Source organism: Antechinus flavipes, chromosome X, assembly GCF_016432865.1.
Source record: "Antechinus flavipes isolate AdamAnt ecotype Samford, QLD, Australia chromosome X, AdamAnt_v2, whole genome shotgun sequence".
Taxonomy (NCBI): Eukaryota; Metazoa; Chordata; class Mammalia; order Dasyuromorphia; family Dasyuridae; genus Antechinus; species Antechinus flavipes.
The window spans coordinates 57908185-57926421 of NC_067404.1; the positions used below are offsets into that span (position 1 = coordinate 57908185).

General features: G+C 39.8%; 1 protein-coding gene across 3 annotated transcripts in view; it reads right to left on the minus strand.

The window, feature by feature from the left end:
- Window positions 1-5788: 5788 nt before the first annotated feature.
- Window positions 5789-18237, minus strand: part of ABCB7 (ATP binding cassette subfamily B member 7) — a 118910-nt gene continuing 106461 nt past the window's right edge. For 2 of the 3 annotated variants that reach the window (XM_051969014.1, XM_051969015.1), the window contains 2 exons: window positions 17725-17832; window positions 5789-9657 (listed from right to left, as the gene is read on the minus strand). In XM_051969014.1, coding sequence (XP_051824974.1) covers window positions 9445-9657; window positions 17725-17832 — 321 coding nt within the window. In that variant the 3' untranslated portion in view covers window positions 5789-9444. The remainder of the gene's footprint in view (window positions 9658-17724; window positions 17833-18237) is intronic. The other variant, XR_007949119.1, reaches the window with a different exon arrangement.

Consider the following 18237-nt stretch of genomic DNA (forward strand, 5'->3'; position numbering starts at 1 on the left):
ATCAAATACTTTGTATGTTGAGACATAGCAAAAACCCTGGCTACTTAATAGCTCTGAAACAGAACACAAGCATTGGCAGGAGTAACCAAGCTGTAGAGGTTTCAAGTATGGGTCTAGCAATGGATTACCATCTCAGGAGTAACCTGGCTAAGGGCAGAGAAGGTTGGCTGTCAACCGATGATTAATCTTGGCCACAGAAATTCACAAAGGCCATCTACTAAAAGAAAAAACCCATCTACTACTGAATTGTGCAGGGGTGTGTGATCAAACTCCTTTTAAATATCCCCTATGGGAGGTGCAATACTTGAGGGATATACTCATTTTGAGTATTCACTCATAGAAGCTGGAAAAGATACGAGTGTTTAAGTTCAATTCTTATAAATGAAGAAACTGAGGCCCAGAGAAGATGTGTCTTGCCCCAAACCACGCGACTTTTCCTACTGATCATCACATGTATCTGACTCCTGGGCAAGAAATGGGTTGTCCACATCAGCACATGGTGCCTAATGGCATCTTCCTCTCAGGACTCTGCTTCTCTCCAGCAGAGAGAATGGGCTCAAGCACTGGGGCAGACCGCCACCCCTCCACGAATTCTCATTCTGTGTCCTCATTCTCATTTCCTTAAGAAAGATACGGCTAAACATCGTGAAGAGGCAGACTGTATTCATTGTAAGGAAGGTCCATCAACTATTAGAATTATGAATGGGCTACCTTGAGAGGTAGGGAGTTTTGCACACAGAAGTCTTTGAGCAAAAGTTGAGCACTCATCAGAGATACTATATAAAAGATTCCTTTGAGGATATGGGTCTGAGTTAGCTAAGCTTTTGAGGTTCCCTGTAGCACTGAGGCACTGAGTTTCAGTTTAATCTTCCAAATAACCCATCCAAAATTCTGGAATCCTTCCTCTGGTTATTTTAACACTTCCCTGGCGCCAACACAACAAGATTGTCCATCTGGGAAGCCTTCCCTCTTGCTATATGGCTGGCCCACCTTCTTTTCCACGCATACGTGTCCTTGAATTCTTGGGTCTAAGTCACTGTAGAGCCTTTCCATTGGCATTTACTGCAATTGTGATCATTAGCATCACATCACAAGTATTCATAAGCTTACACAGACCTTGGCAGGAAGGTCAGAATCTAACGTAAGCCAATAGGTTCATTCCACTCTTTTCCTGAACATCCCACCCTAGGAATTGTCCGCAAACAGGAGAAAATGGCTGGAGGGGCTTAAGAAAGAACACTGAAGTTCTACCAGAGTCAGCCCTGCTCGTGCGGAGGGAGGGCATAGACCATATTCCCATTTCCTTTGTGTCTCCCCTAGAGGTTACATTGTTATCTAACATATAGTAGACACTAAATAGCTGTTACAGAGGATGGCTGACAAACATGGGGAAAGTGAGGACGTGAACATGAAAATGGCACAGGGCACTGATATGTTCACGAGTGTTATCCTGCTAGAATTCCTACAGAAAGGAGAAGTGGGAGGATATTCTAAGATGTTCTAAGAATGAAGCGTGGGTGGAAGCCAGCAGTAACTCCACCTTCAGAGACCAAATTCAATCTGAAACTTGGGGTGGAGAGAAGAATCAAGGCTGCCTACACTTTTACAATATGTTACAGATCCTCTGCTTTGCCAGAATTACATTTGGTTGGATTACAGAGGTCCATGTACAACAAATTAAAAGAAATCAACTAGAACAGGGAAGCTCCTGAGGTGGGCCAAGCTTTTCCAAGGGCCACGGGATGGCCCATGATCCTCTTATACTAGAGACCCTGTCTCACCCTGCTAGAAAGGATCATAGAACCTACCAATGTCAAATCCTAGGCTGAAGCTTCTCAGAGATCAATATATATATATATAGTCAAATAGATCATAACTTCATCTCCAACATCTTTTGTTCAGAGAAGTGTCTTGAGTGAGAGAAAAACGTAGGTTGCCTTTAACCTTTTTTATTGGCCCAATTTCATCTACAAGGACTCATAACTCTTGAATCAACTGCTGCTCTTAGATTATAAGATTCAAGTGAATTCAACATTTATTGAGCACCTACTATGCTTTAGGCACTGAATTAGGCCCTGAAGCTTATATCAGTAATTGGGTATGGCAAGGGATGCAACAAGTGCATATAAATACAAAGTAATTTGAGGGAGCACACATTAATAACTGGGAGGAAGAGGTTAGGAAAGAGGCTCTTTCTGAGGTGTCACCTAAGCTGACCCTTTAACGGGATAATGAGTGTGAATGAGTGAGTGTGTGTGTGTGTGTGTGTGTGTGTGTGTGTGTGTAAAAAGGGAGGATGTTCTAGATGAGGGGGACAGCCTGGGCAAAAGCAGAGGTAGGAGATGGAATGCCAGGTTTGGGTAATAGTTAATAGGTCAGTTTGGCTGGAATGTTGACTATGTAAAAGGAGTAATATAAAATTAGTCTGGAAAGGTAAGTTGTAGTCAGATGGAAAGCCTAAAATGACAGGCTGTTTGTATTTTATCCTAGAAGCAATGGGAAACCACTGTAGACGGTCAGATCTGTACTTTAGGAATATCATTTTGGCAGCTGTCAGGAGGATGCTGTGAAGAAGGGATCCTTAAAAACAAGAGAGCCAACAGTAATACTTCAAGTCAGGAGCAATGAGGAGCAGTATGAGTGCAGAGCAGATGCAAGAGATAATGAAGAAATAAGATTTGCAATTCATCAAGGGAGAGCGAAGTTTCCAACCTGGGTGATTAGAATGGTGAAACCCTCAAAAGTGGGGAGTTTGCAAAAGGGGCAGGTTTAGGGTGATCATAGATTCCATTGCGGTTATGTTGAGTGTGAGAGCTACTAATTGATAATTGAACCCGAGAGACAAGATAGCATAGATAAGAGGATTAAACAAAGTGGTGGGAAATACCCAAGCTTTGTAGATGGGACATGGATGATGATTTAGCAAAGGAAACAGAAGAGTGACAGAACAAGGAAAGAGCAAGGTCACAGAAGCTAAGGAAAATATCCAGAAGGTGGGAGCTAGTGAGGGGAGGGGTGGGATGGGGAAGAGCTAGCAAAATCAAATAGATCAAGCAGGATGAGAACTGAAGAAAAAAAATGAAAAAAATTTTAGGTGAGGCAATTGGGGTTAAGCGACTTGCCCAGGGTCACACAGCTACTAAGTGCTAAATGTATGAGACTAGAGTTGAATTCAGGTCCTCCTGTACTTAAGAGATTGTTGGCTCTCAAGGGAGAGGGAAAGATGTATTCGGATCTAAATGTGATGTAAAAACAGAAAATATCAGTGAAAATGGTTTTTAAAAGAGTTCCTTGGTGACATCAGTTTCAGGACAGTAATGGAATTATCAAAGAACTGAGAAAAGATAAAAAGAAAGCAACCATATGTGAAGAATGAGGAAATGAGTCAGGAAAGCAAATGAACTGGGAGGTGAGGGGTCCTCTTCCTCAGGCTGGAGGAGATAACAGAATGTCTACACAGACTATAATAGTATGGTAGATAAAATGCTGGAAGACTAGCACACTAATTCTACTTTTGACACTAACTTTATCACCATGGACTAGTCACAAACTAAGCCTCAGTTTCCTTATCATTTGCGGTACCTATTCTCACAGGATAGTTTTTTGGCCCGGATTAAATAATGTAAGTGCTTTGCAAACTTTCAAGCGTGAAAAAAAGCATCAGTAGTTGTAACAGTCTAGGAAGAAGCCAGACTTGATTGCAAAGACTAAGGCTGTCAGTCAGTCATTGGATTTTGTGTGAAAGGAGAGACTATAACAAGGATCTGGGCTAGGTAAGATAGAATGGAAAAGAGGAACATAGGAGAGATCACTGAGTGATGGTGCTATGGAGAGAGCCTGGAAGTGATGAAGAATAAAGCTCAGGCCTACTGCCTCCTGACTGTCAGGGACAATGAGAAAAGCAAGTAACACACTATGCTGGAGAGGGTCACTATGAGCAAAGGAAATGGCAAAGATGTAAGGACCAGGTCCAGAAGGGAAGTTTGGTCATTAATACAGGGGTACCATCGACTGGAAAAGGCCACTTACTTCTTGTGCCAACTTGAAGATGTTCCTTCTAGCCTTACTAATCTATGATTTCCCCCTCTGTAGCTTGTTCTGACTGATGAGCTCTAACAAAAAGGACGCTATCTCTTTTTTAACATAAACTCTAAAGGTCGGTATGGTTTTGTACCCTTGTGGCAGCTGAAGATCGCTACTAATCAGTAGTATGGCTGACCCAAAAGAAAAAGGTTACAAATTGCTTATAGGAACCTCTCTGATATGGACGGTCCTTATTCTGGAAAAGATTTTGAGTCCACCATACCTTCTCTAACGGTGAGGTTCTCGTTTACCCCTTTCCATAAATCTTTTGTATAGCATTTATCAGGTGTTGTGCTACAGTGGAGAGATCCAGGCCCTAAATCCTGACTCTAAAGTTTAGTAACGTATACAGCACTGGGCAGGCCACTTACCCTTTCTTAGCCTCAGAAGGCCCTCTAAAGCTCCTTCCAGATCCAGATCTCAAAGTCTATGATCTTACTAATGCACAGGAGGCCTTTTAACATTTAATATTCCATGGTTGTCTGTTTGTGGTGTCTTGTTCTCACTACACACCAATCCATGGATTTTTCTTCCAGTCATACCAGGTTTTACTATTTCTCACATGTCAGTTATTACTGCTAATATGATATAATCTACTCATACTGAGTGGATCTAAATAATACCTGGCATTCAATATGAGAAAAGCAAGCAGATTATTGGGGACTAGGACATAATCTGAAATATCACCAAGTGTTACCTTTAAAACTGAATCATGTGCCCTGTTCTCAGTACAATTCCATGCTGAAAGTGGTCCCTTGTGGAAAATCCTGTATGTAGCTCACCATCTTCTGTGATGGGTCTGTTTTTGGAGATAACCTAACCTCCAGTATTTAACTCATTTTCTTTTATTTTCTACAGTTAAGGGCAGCATCTGTAGAGCTTCTTTGTATCATTATCATTAAAAAGATTTTAAACGTGGTAAATGAACCTTTGGAAATAACAGTTGGAGGCTCCTATAATCAGAGTCAGAAGAGAAACTGCTCCAGGACATAATTCCCTCTTCCTCTAAAGGCATGACTTTCTTTGAAAGGCATTTCAGAACACAAGGGAAATACTAGTGACAGGGAACATGGTTCAAGTATGGGTACGTTGGACCACTGAGGTGACAATAGAGGCTATAGGCAATGCGTGAATCACAGATTCAGCTGTTTCATTGAAAAGGATATTAAAAATCAGGAAAACCTTCAGGAAAAGATATGAAACTAATTGTATATGAACCATGAAAAGAATCCACCTTTTTTCAAACAGCAAAAAAAATTCTCAAACCTGTTTTTAATTAGAATATCCACACCCTTCCAACTACCTAGCTAATCAAAATGCTAGTCTAATGCTTGATTTGCAGCCAAGACATTACCCTCCCCCCCATCTCTTCTCCTCCTCCCTACCCCCCCCACCCCAATCATCAGGACTGAGAAACTGGGGGCAATCGCAACTTACCTTCCACTGATTGGTCATCAAAAATGTGATTGCCTAATACTAACTGAAAGCACTATAATTTGCTATCACTTTACCCACATTACTGAGCACTGCAAACAATTACTTTCTCTCTGAAACAATTCCAAGTTCTCTCCTTTTGCATGGAGCTGTAAGGCCATACTCCCAGAGTGTCTATTTCATTATCTGTATTCTTATTCTGAGTGTGTCACTGACAAAATATCAGCTTTCCCTGTGAATTGCAGAAAGAGTTGTTTCAATAGGACACCCATTTCTATTCAGAAAGATATGTCATTTATTTAGTAATGATTATCTACACAGATTATCATAAACAATAAAACTATAATAAAGGGTTTCCCTACATTTTTTTTTTAAATCAACCAGTTTTAGCCAGCTTCTTTGGCTTAATACTGTTCTTTACTGTACAGTTTACAGTCAGTTCTCCATACTGGAATTGGAAAGAGAGGGAAAAGGACCTTTAAAAAAAATCATGGAACTTTCACACACATATAAAAGCTTACCATTATGAATTCATAATAGATAATCCTGAGATAAAAGATGTGAAACAAACAGAATTAAAAAACAAGTGTTGCAAAAATTTCTGCTCAGTGATACATTGAACAATCAAGAAAGCAGGGAGAAAAATATGTGAAAGCTGACAGGGAGATGGGCAACGTTTGGGCGAGCTATCCCCAAAACAGAGGAATTGTAGGACCTTTAGATATCATTGCCTTTTAAAGCATGGTGTACTTTGAGGAAGGCCACCTTCAAAAATTGGGTTCTCTCAACAGCTAGAGAAAAAGAAAAAACAAAAAACTTTATCTGAAGGTATTAGAAAAAAGTGTGAATTCCTCCAAAGGAAAAGAATATGTATATTATAAATTTATGTCTTTGGGGTGCAAACTTCAAGGCTGGTTTTTGTAATTCTAGCACTTGGATCTGGTTTTCACAGATGACTCTTACATTTGGCTGTTCAAGTTTTTCCAAATGAGCTCACTGACTCACCTACCATCAGAAAGGTAGCCAGATCATTCCTTTCAGGCTCAGTCCAATGATAAACTAGGACTCCCAAATAGAAGGGGACTATCCAGAGGTGTACTGGAGATAATGCCCAATGAAACTTCTCTGTTCAAAACCCAGATTCAAAGGCTGCAACATATTCAGAGAAAATATATTAAAAAGCATTTTCTTCTGCAGCCCTGATTTAGAGACAACCCCTCATATGCAGTGCTTTTGCTTGCTTATAGATTATAATGTAAAATTATCTCACTATGGATCAAATGCCCTTTCCTTTGGCATTTACTCTAATTAAAAGATCCAAAGAACCTCTTCTTACACTTTACCTTGGGAAGAGCTTTTATGGCATCATATTAAACTACCATGATTACCAGCTGGGTTGAAGTCACTGTCCTTATCCATTCCCCACACAGACAACAAGGGTGATAGAATGGCCCTGGATTTAAGTCCCTGCTCTGTCAATGATTGTGCAAAATTGGGCAGTTCACTTCATTTGAGGGGAGAGAAGAAAGGGCGAGTTAAGTTTAGACCTGCTCTGGGTCAGTCAGGTCTTCCCGACTCCAGAGTTGGTGCTGTCTATCCACTGCACCACCTATAGTTACCCCCAGTTCACTTCATTTTGAGGGATCTAGAAATTCTAACATCCTATGAGTTTATGAGAAAAGACATTTTCATCCAAGTCATGGTTCTGACCCCAGGACAACTGTATTTTTCAGGACACTTACTGAAAATACTGCCCAATTATGCAATGAAAATGCCCATCAACCTGACTTGTAATGACTCATGATCTCGACAAGTTTTAGATGACCTCTGGGAGGAAAAAAATCATTATCTACTTAAACAGTATTCAAATAATCCTGGCCCTTCCTTAACCAAGTGTCCTATTTGTATATTGAAAGCTATTATTCTGAACATTTATGTATGTGTTTCAGAAGGGTTACTTCACTGCTGCTTTCTTGATTATTTAACTGAGCTCTATCTTTATAGGTTCATAGACTTAGAGCTAGAAGGGATCTCAGAGACCATCTCTAGATCCAGACCCTCATTTTACAGATGAGCAAACTGAGACTCAGGAAGGAAAAGTCATTTGCCACAGATCACACGGGTGGTGAGACTCAGAGGGAAGATCTGAATTCAGGTCCTGTCTTCCAAGCCAGTGCACTGTACATGCTGCTTCCTTTTTCCTCTGAGCTAAAGAAAACACCTAGAAGGGACAGCCAAAAGAAAAAAAAGGACATGGAGCCCCTTACTTCATTTCCAGTAATATGACAGAATTGTTTTTTTTTTTTTTTTAAGGGAAATAAACAGGGATTTTATTTCTTAGGATCTTGGAAATGCCTATGGCTGCAAAGGATGTAATGTCTGAATAACATTTTGCAGCGGACTAAGAACTTTTTTCTTATTGCCAACCTTAAAAGCAGGTTCCTGCTTCCTGTATTTCTAGTGTCAAAGACTATCCCTTAGAGTACTGGCTTCCAGTTACTCATCTCTCTAGATTTGCTCTGACATAGTAAAATTGGATACTGGACTTAGGTAAGGTCCACATTTTATCTCCTGATTCAATACATATAAATAAGCCCATATGAACTCCCATATTTCCTGTTGCACAAAGCACATTAAAACCTCAAAATAATAACAATTAAAATAGTCTTCTTATTATATACAACTCTGTGTGAATTCTTCCGTACTACAGGAGATCAAAAAGTTTTTCAAATTGAATAATGACCACCCACGAGAATTAAAAGAAGCACCCAGTAGAAAAGAGGGGCTAGTCATTGACTGACCCAAGTATCAGAAGTGTTTTGTTAATTGTTCCTGGAAGGTAAAAGTGGATTACTAACTTGCTTCCAAGGAAAGTGTGGACACATCTAATTGCTGAGCCAGGAGAGAAGACCTTACCTAGAACCTGAGATTAATGAGCTCTGTTCCTCACCTAATCCTCCCTGGGTTCCTAATAATCCTTAATGATTTTTAAATGGAAGTTGCTTCACTCAAAAACCCCATCTTCCCCCTGTATAATTTCAGATAGGAAAAGAAGAAAACATTTAGAGAAAGAACAAGTTTCAATTTCCTAAAATCTGAATGTTTAACTTTCAAATTATGCTGAAATCTCTAAGAATCACCTGCCTACCTGCCAAAATCATGCATTTCAGCCCAGGGCCTCAGTGGAACATCTTCCTTGCCAACATCAGTTCAAGGGAGTTTCTCGGTCAAAACACTTGAAACAACATTAAGGTAGGTAGATGTTTTATCGACTAGCACAGTTGACCTATAAAGCAGGCCTAGAAATTTGTGGCTTTGAATGTGCTTATTAATCGGTTTTCAGATCAATGCAATATTTTAAAAAGCTAGCTAACTAACTATAAGACATTTTTTTTTCTTTACGGAGAGAAATTCTTTTCAATCAAAATGTTAACTAAAAGAATTTTAAATATTTTACAGTAATGTGTAAGTAAACCCATGTGATTTAGCTGGGTATGGAGATGAACACTTTTTAACAAATCAATCACAGTGGGAGAAGTTATACCAGAATGTAGAGAACAATAAATTGGATTTAGCCCAGTTCTAAAGTGATTAAACAATGGAAAAACCCTGGGAGTGGCTGGTGGTGAAGGATAATAGAGAAAAAAGTGAGGTGAATTGCTTGGTTTTGTTTTTGTTTTTTTCTGGGGGAGAGGGGAAGTATAGAGAAAGGGAAAATAAAGAGACAGACTGAGAAAGATAGGGAAAGAAAATCCTTTAGAACAAGAACTGATACCTAAGAAAAGAATTTTATAAGAGGGGAATTCAAATTTTCTGTTTTTGTTTCTAAATAAATCATGAATTCTGCATCAGTGCAAATGTGTCATTTGAAGTTTTTTTTTTTGTTGTTTTTGTTTTTAAGGAAACAATTAAAATGCCTTGCAGAGTTTAGCAGGAACAGTTTCCACAGCCTTTGACACTGTTGATAATTTCTTCTTGGAGTTTCTTCCTTTCCTCCTCTTTGGATATCCGCTCTTTCTTCTCTTCCCATTTGGAATTATTATTTGATAGAGGGTTGCTTTGAGCATGCCACATTTCTGAATAGATGCTCCCAGGATTAGCAAGGAGACTCCCGTGGGTCCCCCGCTCAGCTATTTTACCCTAAAACACAAACAAAACAAATCAGGTCAAATTAACTGATAACAAGTGAATTTATATAATACTTTTCCTGCTTAGAAATTTGTAGGACTTCTGGAAAATATCCCCTCCCTCATTTTTCAAGCAGAAAAGTTGAGGAAGAGAGGGTGATATCCCATGCCAGGTCTCGTGGCTACTAGTCCAATAGAGGGCCAAGTCCTAGGTACCGCTTTAATGGAAAAGAAGCCTATTATAAGTGTTATATTCTGATGAATGGATGGGATGAGAAGAAATTTTTAAAAGATGGAGTTTGTACACTTGATCGCTAGCTACCCGAATCAAGTCAATTCATTAATAAAATAGGTTCTTCAAACCTCAGACTTAAAAATGAAGATTTCCATAGGATGACTTATTTTTTTTAGTATCTGACTGCCTTTGTTAACAATGGCTATTAACCTGAGCGCTATGTAGACCTGTTACGGATTCCAAATTTTCATCTCTGGTTAATTTGCTTGGTCTTGACAGTCACTGGGCAACATGTCTCTTTTCTTGCTGCTCCTGATGCTAAGTGATAAGACTTTTTACAGACATGCCTGTATGGAACAAAAGTTTGGGATTTGCCCGGGACCCTTCTGAGTGTAAGCTGGGGCACTCTAAAAAAAGCATGATTTTGTAATACTTTTAAAATTGCTATCTACCCTGAAAAAAATGGTCCATGATTGTTTTTCTCAGTTCAGGAACCACTTCACTGAGACACAAGATTTCATGGATCACGGATCCCCACTGAGTCCTACTCAAGAATATAAAAAACAAAAGACAAATACAAACTCCATGGGAAGGTGATATTTTATCATGAGTGAGATCAAAGAGGATGTCCTAAATAAATTTCATTTCTGGTAGGAATATAACTACAGTCTTTATAAAACCATGGATTTGGAGCTGCAAAGTGTCTCATTTGGCAGGTAAAGAAACTGAGGCCCAGAAAGGCTGACTTTTCTGCTTAGATAAGAATGTAAATCAAGATCCTTTTACTTCAAATCCAGTGCTTTCCCACATACCATAAGAAACTGCCCCTCAAATTACCTGAATGTTGCCTGACTGTCAGGGTTCCGCAAAGCTTACTGTGAAGTATGCCTTTCCTAATCAAATGAAGACATTATCACCTTTGATATTTCAATCTCTGATATCATCAATCTAGGTATTTTCCCTCTCATGATACAGATTATAACCTCATGTTAGAAGTATTCTCATGTTGTCTTCCCAAGTATGTACCGATCTTTTGCATCACACAGACACCAATGGAGCATGAGGGCTATCCACTAGCTATTCTGTACCTATGTCACATGGGCCAGCCTACTTCCTATTCTGGTCAAATACTTCTCAAAAGGTATGCTTCCCACCACCACTCCTGTAGAATTCTTCAATGGGACTCTGTGACAGCCTGCTCACTCTTATCATGTAACTCTCCACCTGGTTTGGTGAACCACAACTTTTATTCTTTAGAGACTGTATTCAATGTCTTTCAGCCACAGAGTGGCAGGAAAATATCAATGTAAAAAATATGGATAGACCTCTGTTTGAGGAGAGGTTTGAAGGTCATTAAAAGCACTGTATAATTTCTCAATCCAAATTCATCTACTATTTCAATTGCTCCCCCCCCCACAACTTAACTGGGGTTAAGTGACTTATTTAGGGTCATGCAACTACTTAAATGTCTAGCCTCTGAGACTGGATTTGAACTCAAGTCCTCCTGACTCCAGGGCTGGTGCTCTACCCATTTACAGGTCCTGTCCAAAAGATTCAACTGAATTATAATCACCTGGACAATAGGTTTTCTTTAGCTACTTGGTTTTTCCTGGGTAGAAAATTAACACAAACTCTTTTGAGTGATTAAAAGGAGATCCCACAATGTTCCAAGTTTGAGGCAATAAGCGTGATGTTAGTAAATCAATAAGCGTTTATTAAGCACTCACTACGTGCCAGCCATTGCACTAAGCATTGGGGATACAAAGAAAGGCAAAAACTCAGTCCTTAATTCGAGGAATTCACATTCTAGCAGAGGAGACAACTTGCAAAGAGTCATGTATGTCAAAGACATATAACTGGCAAATGGGAGGTCATCTCAGGGAAGCAGTAGCAGTGGGAAAGACTGGAAAAGGCTTCCGGAAAAAAGATGGCTTTTGAGTTGAGTCTTAAAGTTGGGAAAGCCAGAAGGTGGATATGAGGAAGGAGAACATTGCAGGTATGGAGGACAGCCAGACAAAAGAAGTAGAGAGTGGGCAAATGGACCATCATTGTGCAAGGAACAGCAAGAGGGCCAGTGTTGCTTCATCTTGGAAGAATACGGAAGGGAATAAACATCCAAGTGCTGTATGGAATTAGTAGGATTAGAAAAGCAAAAAGGACTAAAATTGTGAACAGCTTTAAAAGCCAAGCAGGATTTCCTAGTTGATCCTGGTCCTGGGGGCATTAGAAAACTACTGGAGTTTATTAAGTTGGGGTGTGTATGGGAGAGAGCTAGAGATAGATATAGTCAGCCCTCTGCCTTAGTAAGATCCTTTTGGCAACTGAGTGCAGACTGGTCTGCAGTGAGGAGAGTTTTAAGGCAGAGAGACCCACTGGCAGGAGGTGAACAGGCCCCACACTAGATGCCAGCTGTGCGAGTGGAAAGAAGATGTATAAGAGAGAAGTTGCAAAGACAGAAAATGACAAAGACTTGAAGCGCTGACTAGGTACAATTTTGGAGTCTTTTCACTAAGACATTCGTTGGCTTGTACCTCCTAGGAATATCTGAATTTGGTTCATTTTCTCCCACCCAAAGTTCCCTTAAGTTTCTCTCTCAAATTGTCATCCATTTACTTATGGAAACATGTAAAAATACGTAGAGAGACTGAGAGATGGTGTAGTGAATGGAGTGCTAGGCCTGGAGTCACAAAAACTGAGTTCAAGTCTAGCCTCAATTACAAGTAGTACGACTGAGCAAGTCACTTAACTTCTGTGTCTGGCTCACTTTCCCCCACTGCTAAGTGAGGGTACTAATAGCACTTCCTTTGCAGGGTAGTTGTGCTCAATATAGTCCCCGGCAAATAATGTTTGTTTCCCTTCCTTTCTTCAGTACATGTACAGAACTCTGGATGGATCCTGGGAGAAGGTAAACCCTCTGAGGCAGAGGTTTTTCTATTACTAATAGATAGCACAGTACTTTGTATATGGTGGGTACTTAATAAATGTTTGACTTAGCACTGGAGAGGGATCTTAAGTCCAAGAGTTGTTAACCTAGGGTTTGGGAACTTGACAAAAAATATATTTTGATAATGGTAATAAAATATAATTAGTTTCCTCTAATCTTCAGTATCTATTTTATATATTTAAAAATATTATTTTGAGTAGTCCATAGGCTTCTGCAGGCTCTTGCCATTAAAAAAAGTAAGAGCTCTTGTAGTCTCATTTAAAACTGCCACCAGCACCACCAGCAACATCCAAGGTCCCCTCCCCAAAAGACCCTAAGCTGATCCCAGAACAAAGCTTCAGACAACTTCTCTGGGACTCCTGGTTATCAGCTGAGGGGAGAAAGTTCCCAGCCGGGACCAGACGGAGAATTGAGGGAGCCGTGATCCTTGCACCCTCGCTCAGCTCTCTGACCTACCCTGCACAGGCTCCAGACAATGAAGGGGTTTGGAGCAGATGGTATCGAATTCCCCTTCCTGTTCTCAGTATCTGTTGGCATTCTGGCACCAAGTTCCAAAAAGTATTTAATCAGTCTAGTTACTGAAAGTCACATTAAATCCTAGGGTGGCCCTCAGGATTCTCACCTGCAAAAACGAAGGACTTGGCCTGGATGGTCAGTAAATCTGGCCACAATCTCGTTCCAACCCATCATCCCAAATTTATTTCACACAGGCAGGTTCCTATCATATGCTCTCTAGATGCTCTAGCCAAAATGGCTCACTTACTGCTCCCCTAACTACATGCCATGTCAAGCTACATTATCGCCACCCTGGGCCTCAGCTTTGCGAGCTGTAAGAGGAAGGGATTATAATGCGTGACTTGTACATCCATTTCAACTCCAAAGTTATAGTTAATATATTTGTTGTTGGTGGGTCATTTCAATCATGTCCAACTCTTCGTGAACCCATTTGGGGTTTTCTTGGAAAAGATACTGGAGTGGTTTGCCAAGTCCTACTCTAGCTCATTTTACAGATGAGGACACTGAGGCAAACAGGGTGAAGTGACATGGTCAGGATCACACAACTAGGAAGTATGTGAACCTGGATTTGAACTTTGGAAGATGAGTCTTCCTGACTGTAAGCCCAGTGCTCTATCCACTGAGCGATCTAGCTGCCCTATTGTTGTATATGATTTTGTTCACTTCCAAAAAAAATATATAGTTGTTTTTTTCCCAATGAACAAAAATCTGTTTTCCCTCTATCTCAATACTCCTGTGCCTGGAATGCACTCCCTCCTTATCTGCAACTCTTATAATCCTTTAACTTTCTTCAAAGATGAGTTCAAGTGCTCTCTCCTGCATAAGGCCTTGAATGCAGAGGCTGTTACATTTTTATCTTCATACCTATTCTCAGGGCCTAGCACACAGTAGGTACAAAAAATTTATTCAACTTATACCACAGGATCAACACTGTAAAGATAAACAACTTTCAAAGACTTAAGAATTCTGTTCAACATAATAACTAAATACAATTCTGGAAGACCAATGACGAAACATATCCGCCTTCTGACACAAAAGTGCTAAGACTCAGGATGCAGACGGAGACATATTTGGGGGACATAGTCAATGCGGGAATCTGTTTTGCTTGACTTTACATATTTGTTTTAGGAGTTTTGTTATTCTTTTTGGATCACTTCCCTCATTTGGGGGCAGGGTAGTTATGTCATGATGAGAGAGAGAGAAAAAACATTTTTATTAATTAAAAAAAATCTAAATGTTTGTTGAATTGAATAAAGTCATATATAACTATAACTTTTAGATTTGAAAGGATCTTCAAGTTGTTCATTGGATTACAGTGAATAGAGAGTGGTGAAATGCCACTGACTGGCCATGAGTTCAACAGTTACAGTTGTCCCTCCCTGTGAGAAATGAACAAGACAGACTCAGCTGTAAACAAGAGCAGCAAAACAGAGGCTTTAATGCTTTGGAAACGGGGAAAATAATTGTGGGGCAAGAATCTGCTCCCACCTCTTTTCTTCACTAAATCTTTGCTCTCCCGGCTTCTACTTTGGGATCCTTTAAATTGAAAGGACCCTTAGGCGCTTCCTTCCAAAGTAAATGTCACTCTGATTCCAAGCAGTAAAAGGCATGGAATGAGAGCAGCGACATGATTGCCTCTAACATTCTAAGAACACAGGAGAAAAAAAAATGAGAAAATTTCTGAAACTAAGGCTCCAGGATGATGCCTCATCAGAGTGTAGAGACCACCCTGGGTTGTCAAAGGCTATGTTCAACCAAACACAAGCTCTGATCTTGTGAAAGCTGAAAATTTATTCAGTTAAATCCAATCAAACATTTTTTAAAAGTGCCTACTATGTGCTAGGTACCAAGGATGCAAAGGAAAAAAAAAACAAAAACTTGTTCTCACGGAGCTTACTGATGGTAATGTACAAAGAAAACCAAATACAACATAAAACAAAGGAGTTTGGAAAGCAAGGAAGTACAAGTGGGAGAATCAAGAAAGGTGCCACGTAAATCATGAAATCTGAGTTGTTCTCTGAAGCTTGGAAGCTAGGAATTCTAAGAGACAGAGTAGGGAAGGAATACACTTGAGATATGGAGAACCAACCGACTGTGTAAAGATACAGAGATGGGAAATGGAATGCTGTCCATGGACATTTGGACCGAGAGAAGTTATATAGCCTATGTAAAAGGGGATTAATATAACACTTAGGCAAAAAGGAAGAAGATAGGGAGGCCTAGAAATGCTAAGTTGAAGACTTGCTATCTTATCCTGGAGGTAACAGTGAGCAGTTGAAGATCTTTTTTAGTAGGGGAGCGACACGGTCAGATGTGTTTTTAGCAACATCAATTTGGCAGCTGTCTGAAGAATGTGTTAGAGAGGTGAGAAACTGGATGCAGGAAGACCAATTAGGAGGCTATTTCAGTAGTCCTGGTGAGATGCTGTGTAAGGAGAGAGAAGGGGATGAATGGTAAGACATGTTATGGCTGTAGAATTGACAAGACTTGTCAACTGCTAGATATGGAGAATGAGGAAGAGGGAAAACTCAACAATGACTCCCAGGTTCTAAAGCTGGTAGTGCCCACCAAAAATAGGTAAGTTTGGAGGAGGGACGGGTTGGAGGAGATACATAATGTTTCTTTTTTTTTTTGGTATCTTTTTTGAGTTTGAGAGGCATCTGAGAGAGAGACTACTAAGTGTGAAGCTGCTATTAGTTTGGTTTGCTCTCTGGTTAGGCTGCTTTGCCAGGTGAGGGATTTTTTCCAGCCATTTCAATTCAAGATCAGCAGATTCTTTTAGACCTAACCCTACTACCTATTCTGCTGCTACTAACAAACTAGTTCTGATTTATGAAAAATTAAAATATTATACAAAGCCTCAAAGAGGCAAACTAGAGGGTAAGCCTAAGCCTGCTAATTCATGCTAACATGATATGTGTAAGAAAGGCGATAACCACATGAATGCACACCACAAGAATATTTAATAAAGGCAACATGTAGCGGACGATATTAGTGTTACTTAAGTAGCAGTAATACCAAAGGGATACTTTCCAAATTTTTAATTTAAAACATTCTGGTACACATCACCTAATAGACCACGTAACCCCAAACTGGGGACAGGAAAAGAGTCCATTTTGTAATGAATACTGTTAGGATCAAACCAATAAAAGGATCTAAGGTCTCAGGTGCACAGATGATGGAAATTGATTGTATATACATATCATGCAACTGAATGCTTCATAGGACATTATATTGATGTGAATAAACCACAGTGGCCTATGGACCCCACCAAGTAATTTGATATATAAAAGGTGAGCAAGAATGTGTCCTCTATCTGTACTCCAGCTTTGAAAATTATAGGGAATTGATGGGTTTATTTGTTTGATATAAGGGGAAAATAACCATTAAAAAAAGCTGAAATACAAGAGAGAAAGTGAGTAATGGTAGAAATAGTCCAATAGTAAGGTTTTTTCCCTTCCCTTCCTCCATTTACTTGTTACTCGGGAAGAAGGAGACAAGAGAAATGATAATAATTTCCAAAGGTCACCAATCACAACAGTCTTATGCTGATTTTCAGCACAATTAGATGGCACAATCTTAGAGCAACTCTCTCAAAGGAAATGAAACATGCTGTCACTTTTCCTTCCTTTCCCTTACAATGGCTGGGTTTGAAAATGATCGTGCTACAAGAGGGGTAATTTTCTTTTGGGACATCAAGGGTCTAAGGAAAATATGTAACATGGCAAAAATGCCAAATGCTCAGCAGCAGATTTCACTTAGAGCTGAAGAGGAAATCATTATAACACTTTCCCTGTGAAAAATGCTTCTATCATGCCTGCATTTAACGCTGTCCTGTTGTCATTTCTGCCTTCAATACCTCGACACACAACGAGTCCTCATGTTGTTTTCTTTTCTGGGTGCCGTTACAAAAAACACCAGGGACTGTCAATGTTAGAAGGGAGTACACAGTTCAAATGATCCCAAGGCCACATCAAAAAAGGACATGCTTCTGGCAATTGATTTGCTGCCAAAAGACCACCTCTCAAAATGGAATTTTGTCCTGGTTCAATCCCAAGGAAAGAACTGAGAGGCAGCTTGCTATGGTGGAGAGAGCCTTGGATGTGGCATCAGAGGAACTAGGCTCCAATTCCAATTCTGCTCTGTTAATTCCTACTCATGTGACATTGCCCAAGTACCTTAGTTTCTCTGGGCCTCAGGTTTCTCATCTTAAAACAAAATGAAGAGAATGGGTTGAATGGTCTCAAAGATCCCTTCTAGCTCTAAATCTCTCATCTTATGAATTTCACATAGTCTACTAGAACCATTTTCAGCTTATGCCTCACCGTTAAAACAAATCCGAATGTTTGCAGATGACTAAACTTTGGAAAGTAATAATCTCTCACCTGATCCAGGACAATGATTTCATCTGCATCAATCACTGTTGATAATCTGTGTGCAATGAAAATAGATGTTCTGTGTTTCACCATGTCCCTCATGGCATTGAGGATATTCTGTAAATTTGGAAATGGAAAAGAGAGAAGATTTAAAGATTAGGTAAACAGAATGTGTGTGTGTCTGTCTGTCTCACAAACATACACACACACCCCCCCCTTAGATATTTTCTAAAATATGGTCAGTCCAAGCATTTAATACTGCAATTTAATATTTAACAACTTAGAAAAATGACGAATGTCTCAACTAATCTGTGGATAAGAGTAATCACATAAAAGAAGAAAAGGGGCCCAACCATGAAGATGAAAAAGAATAATCCAAAGATTCAAGGCAGTAACATTATTCATAAAAGGACGTGGGTACCAAAGATGCTAGAGAGAAAGAGGGCAGCTATGTTTAAGAGAAATCTTGGGTCAGCTGGCAGCTGATGATAGAACACTGATGATAAACATTCTGTCTCTCTG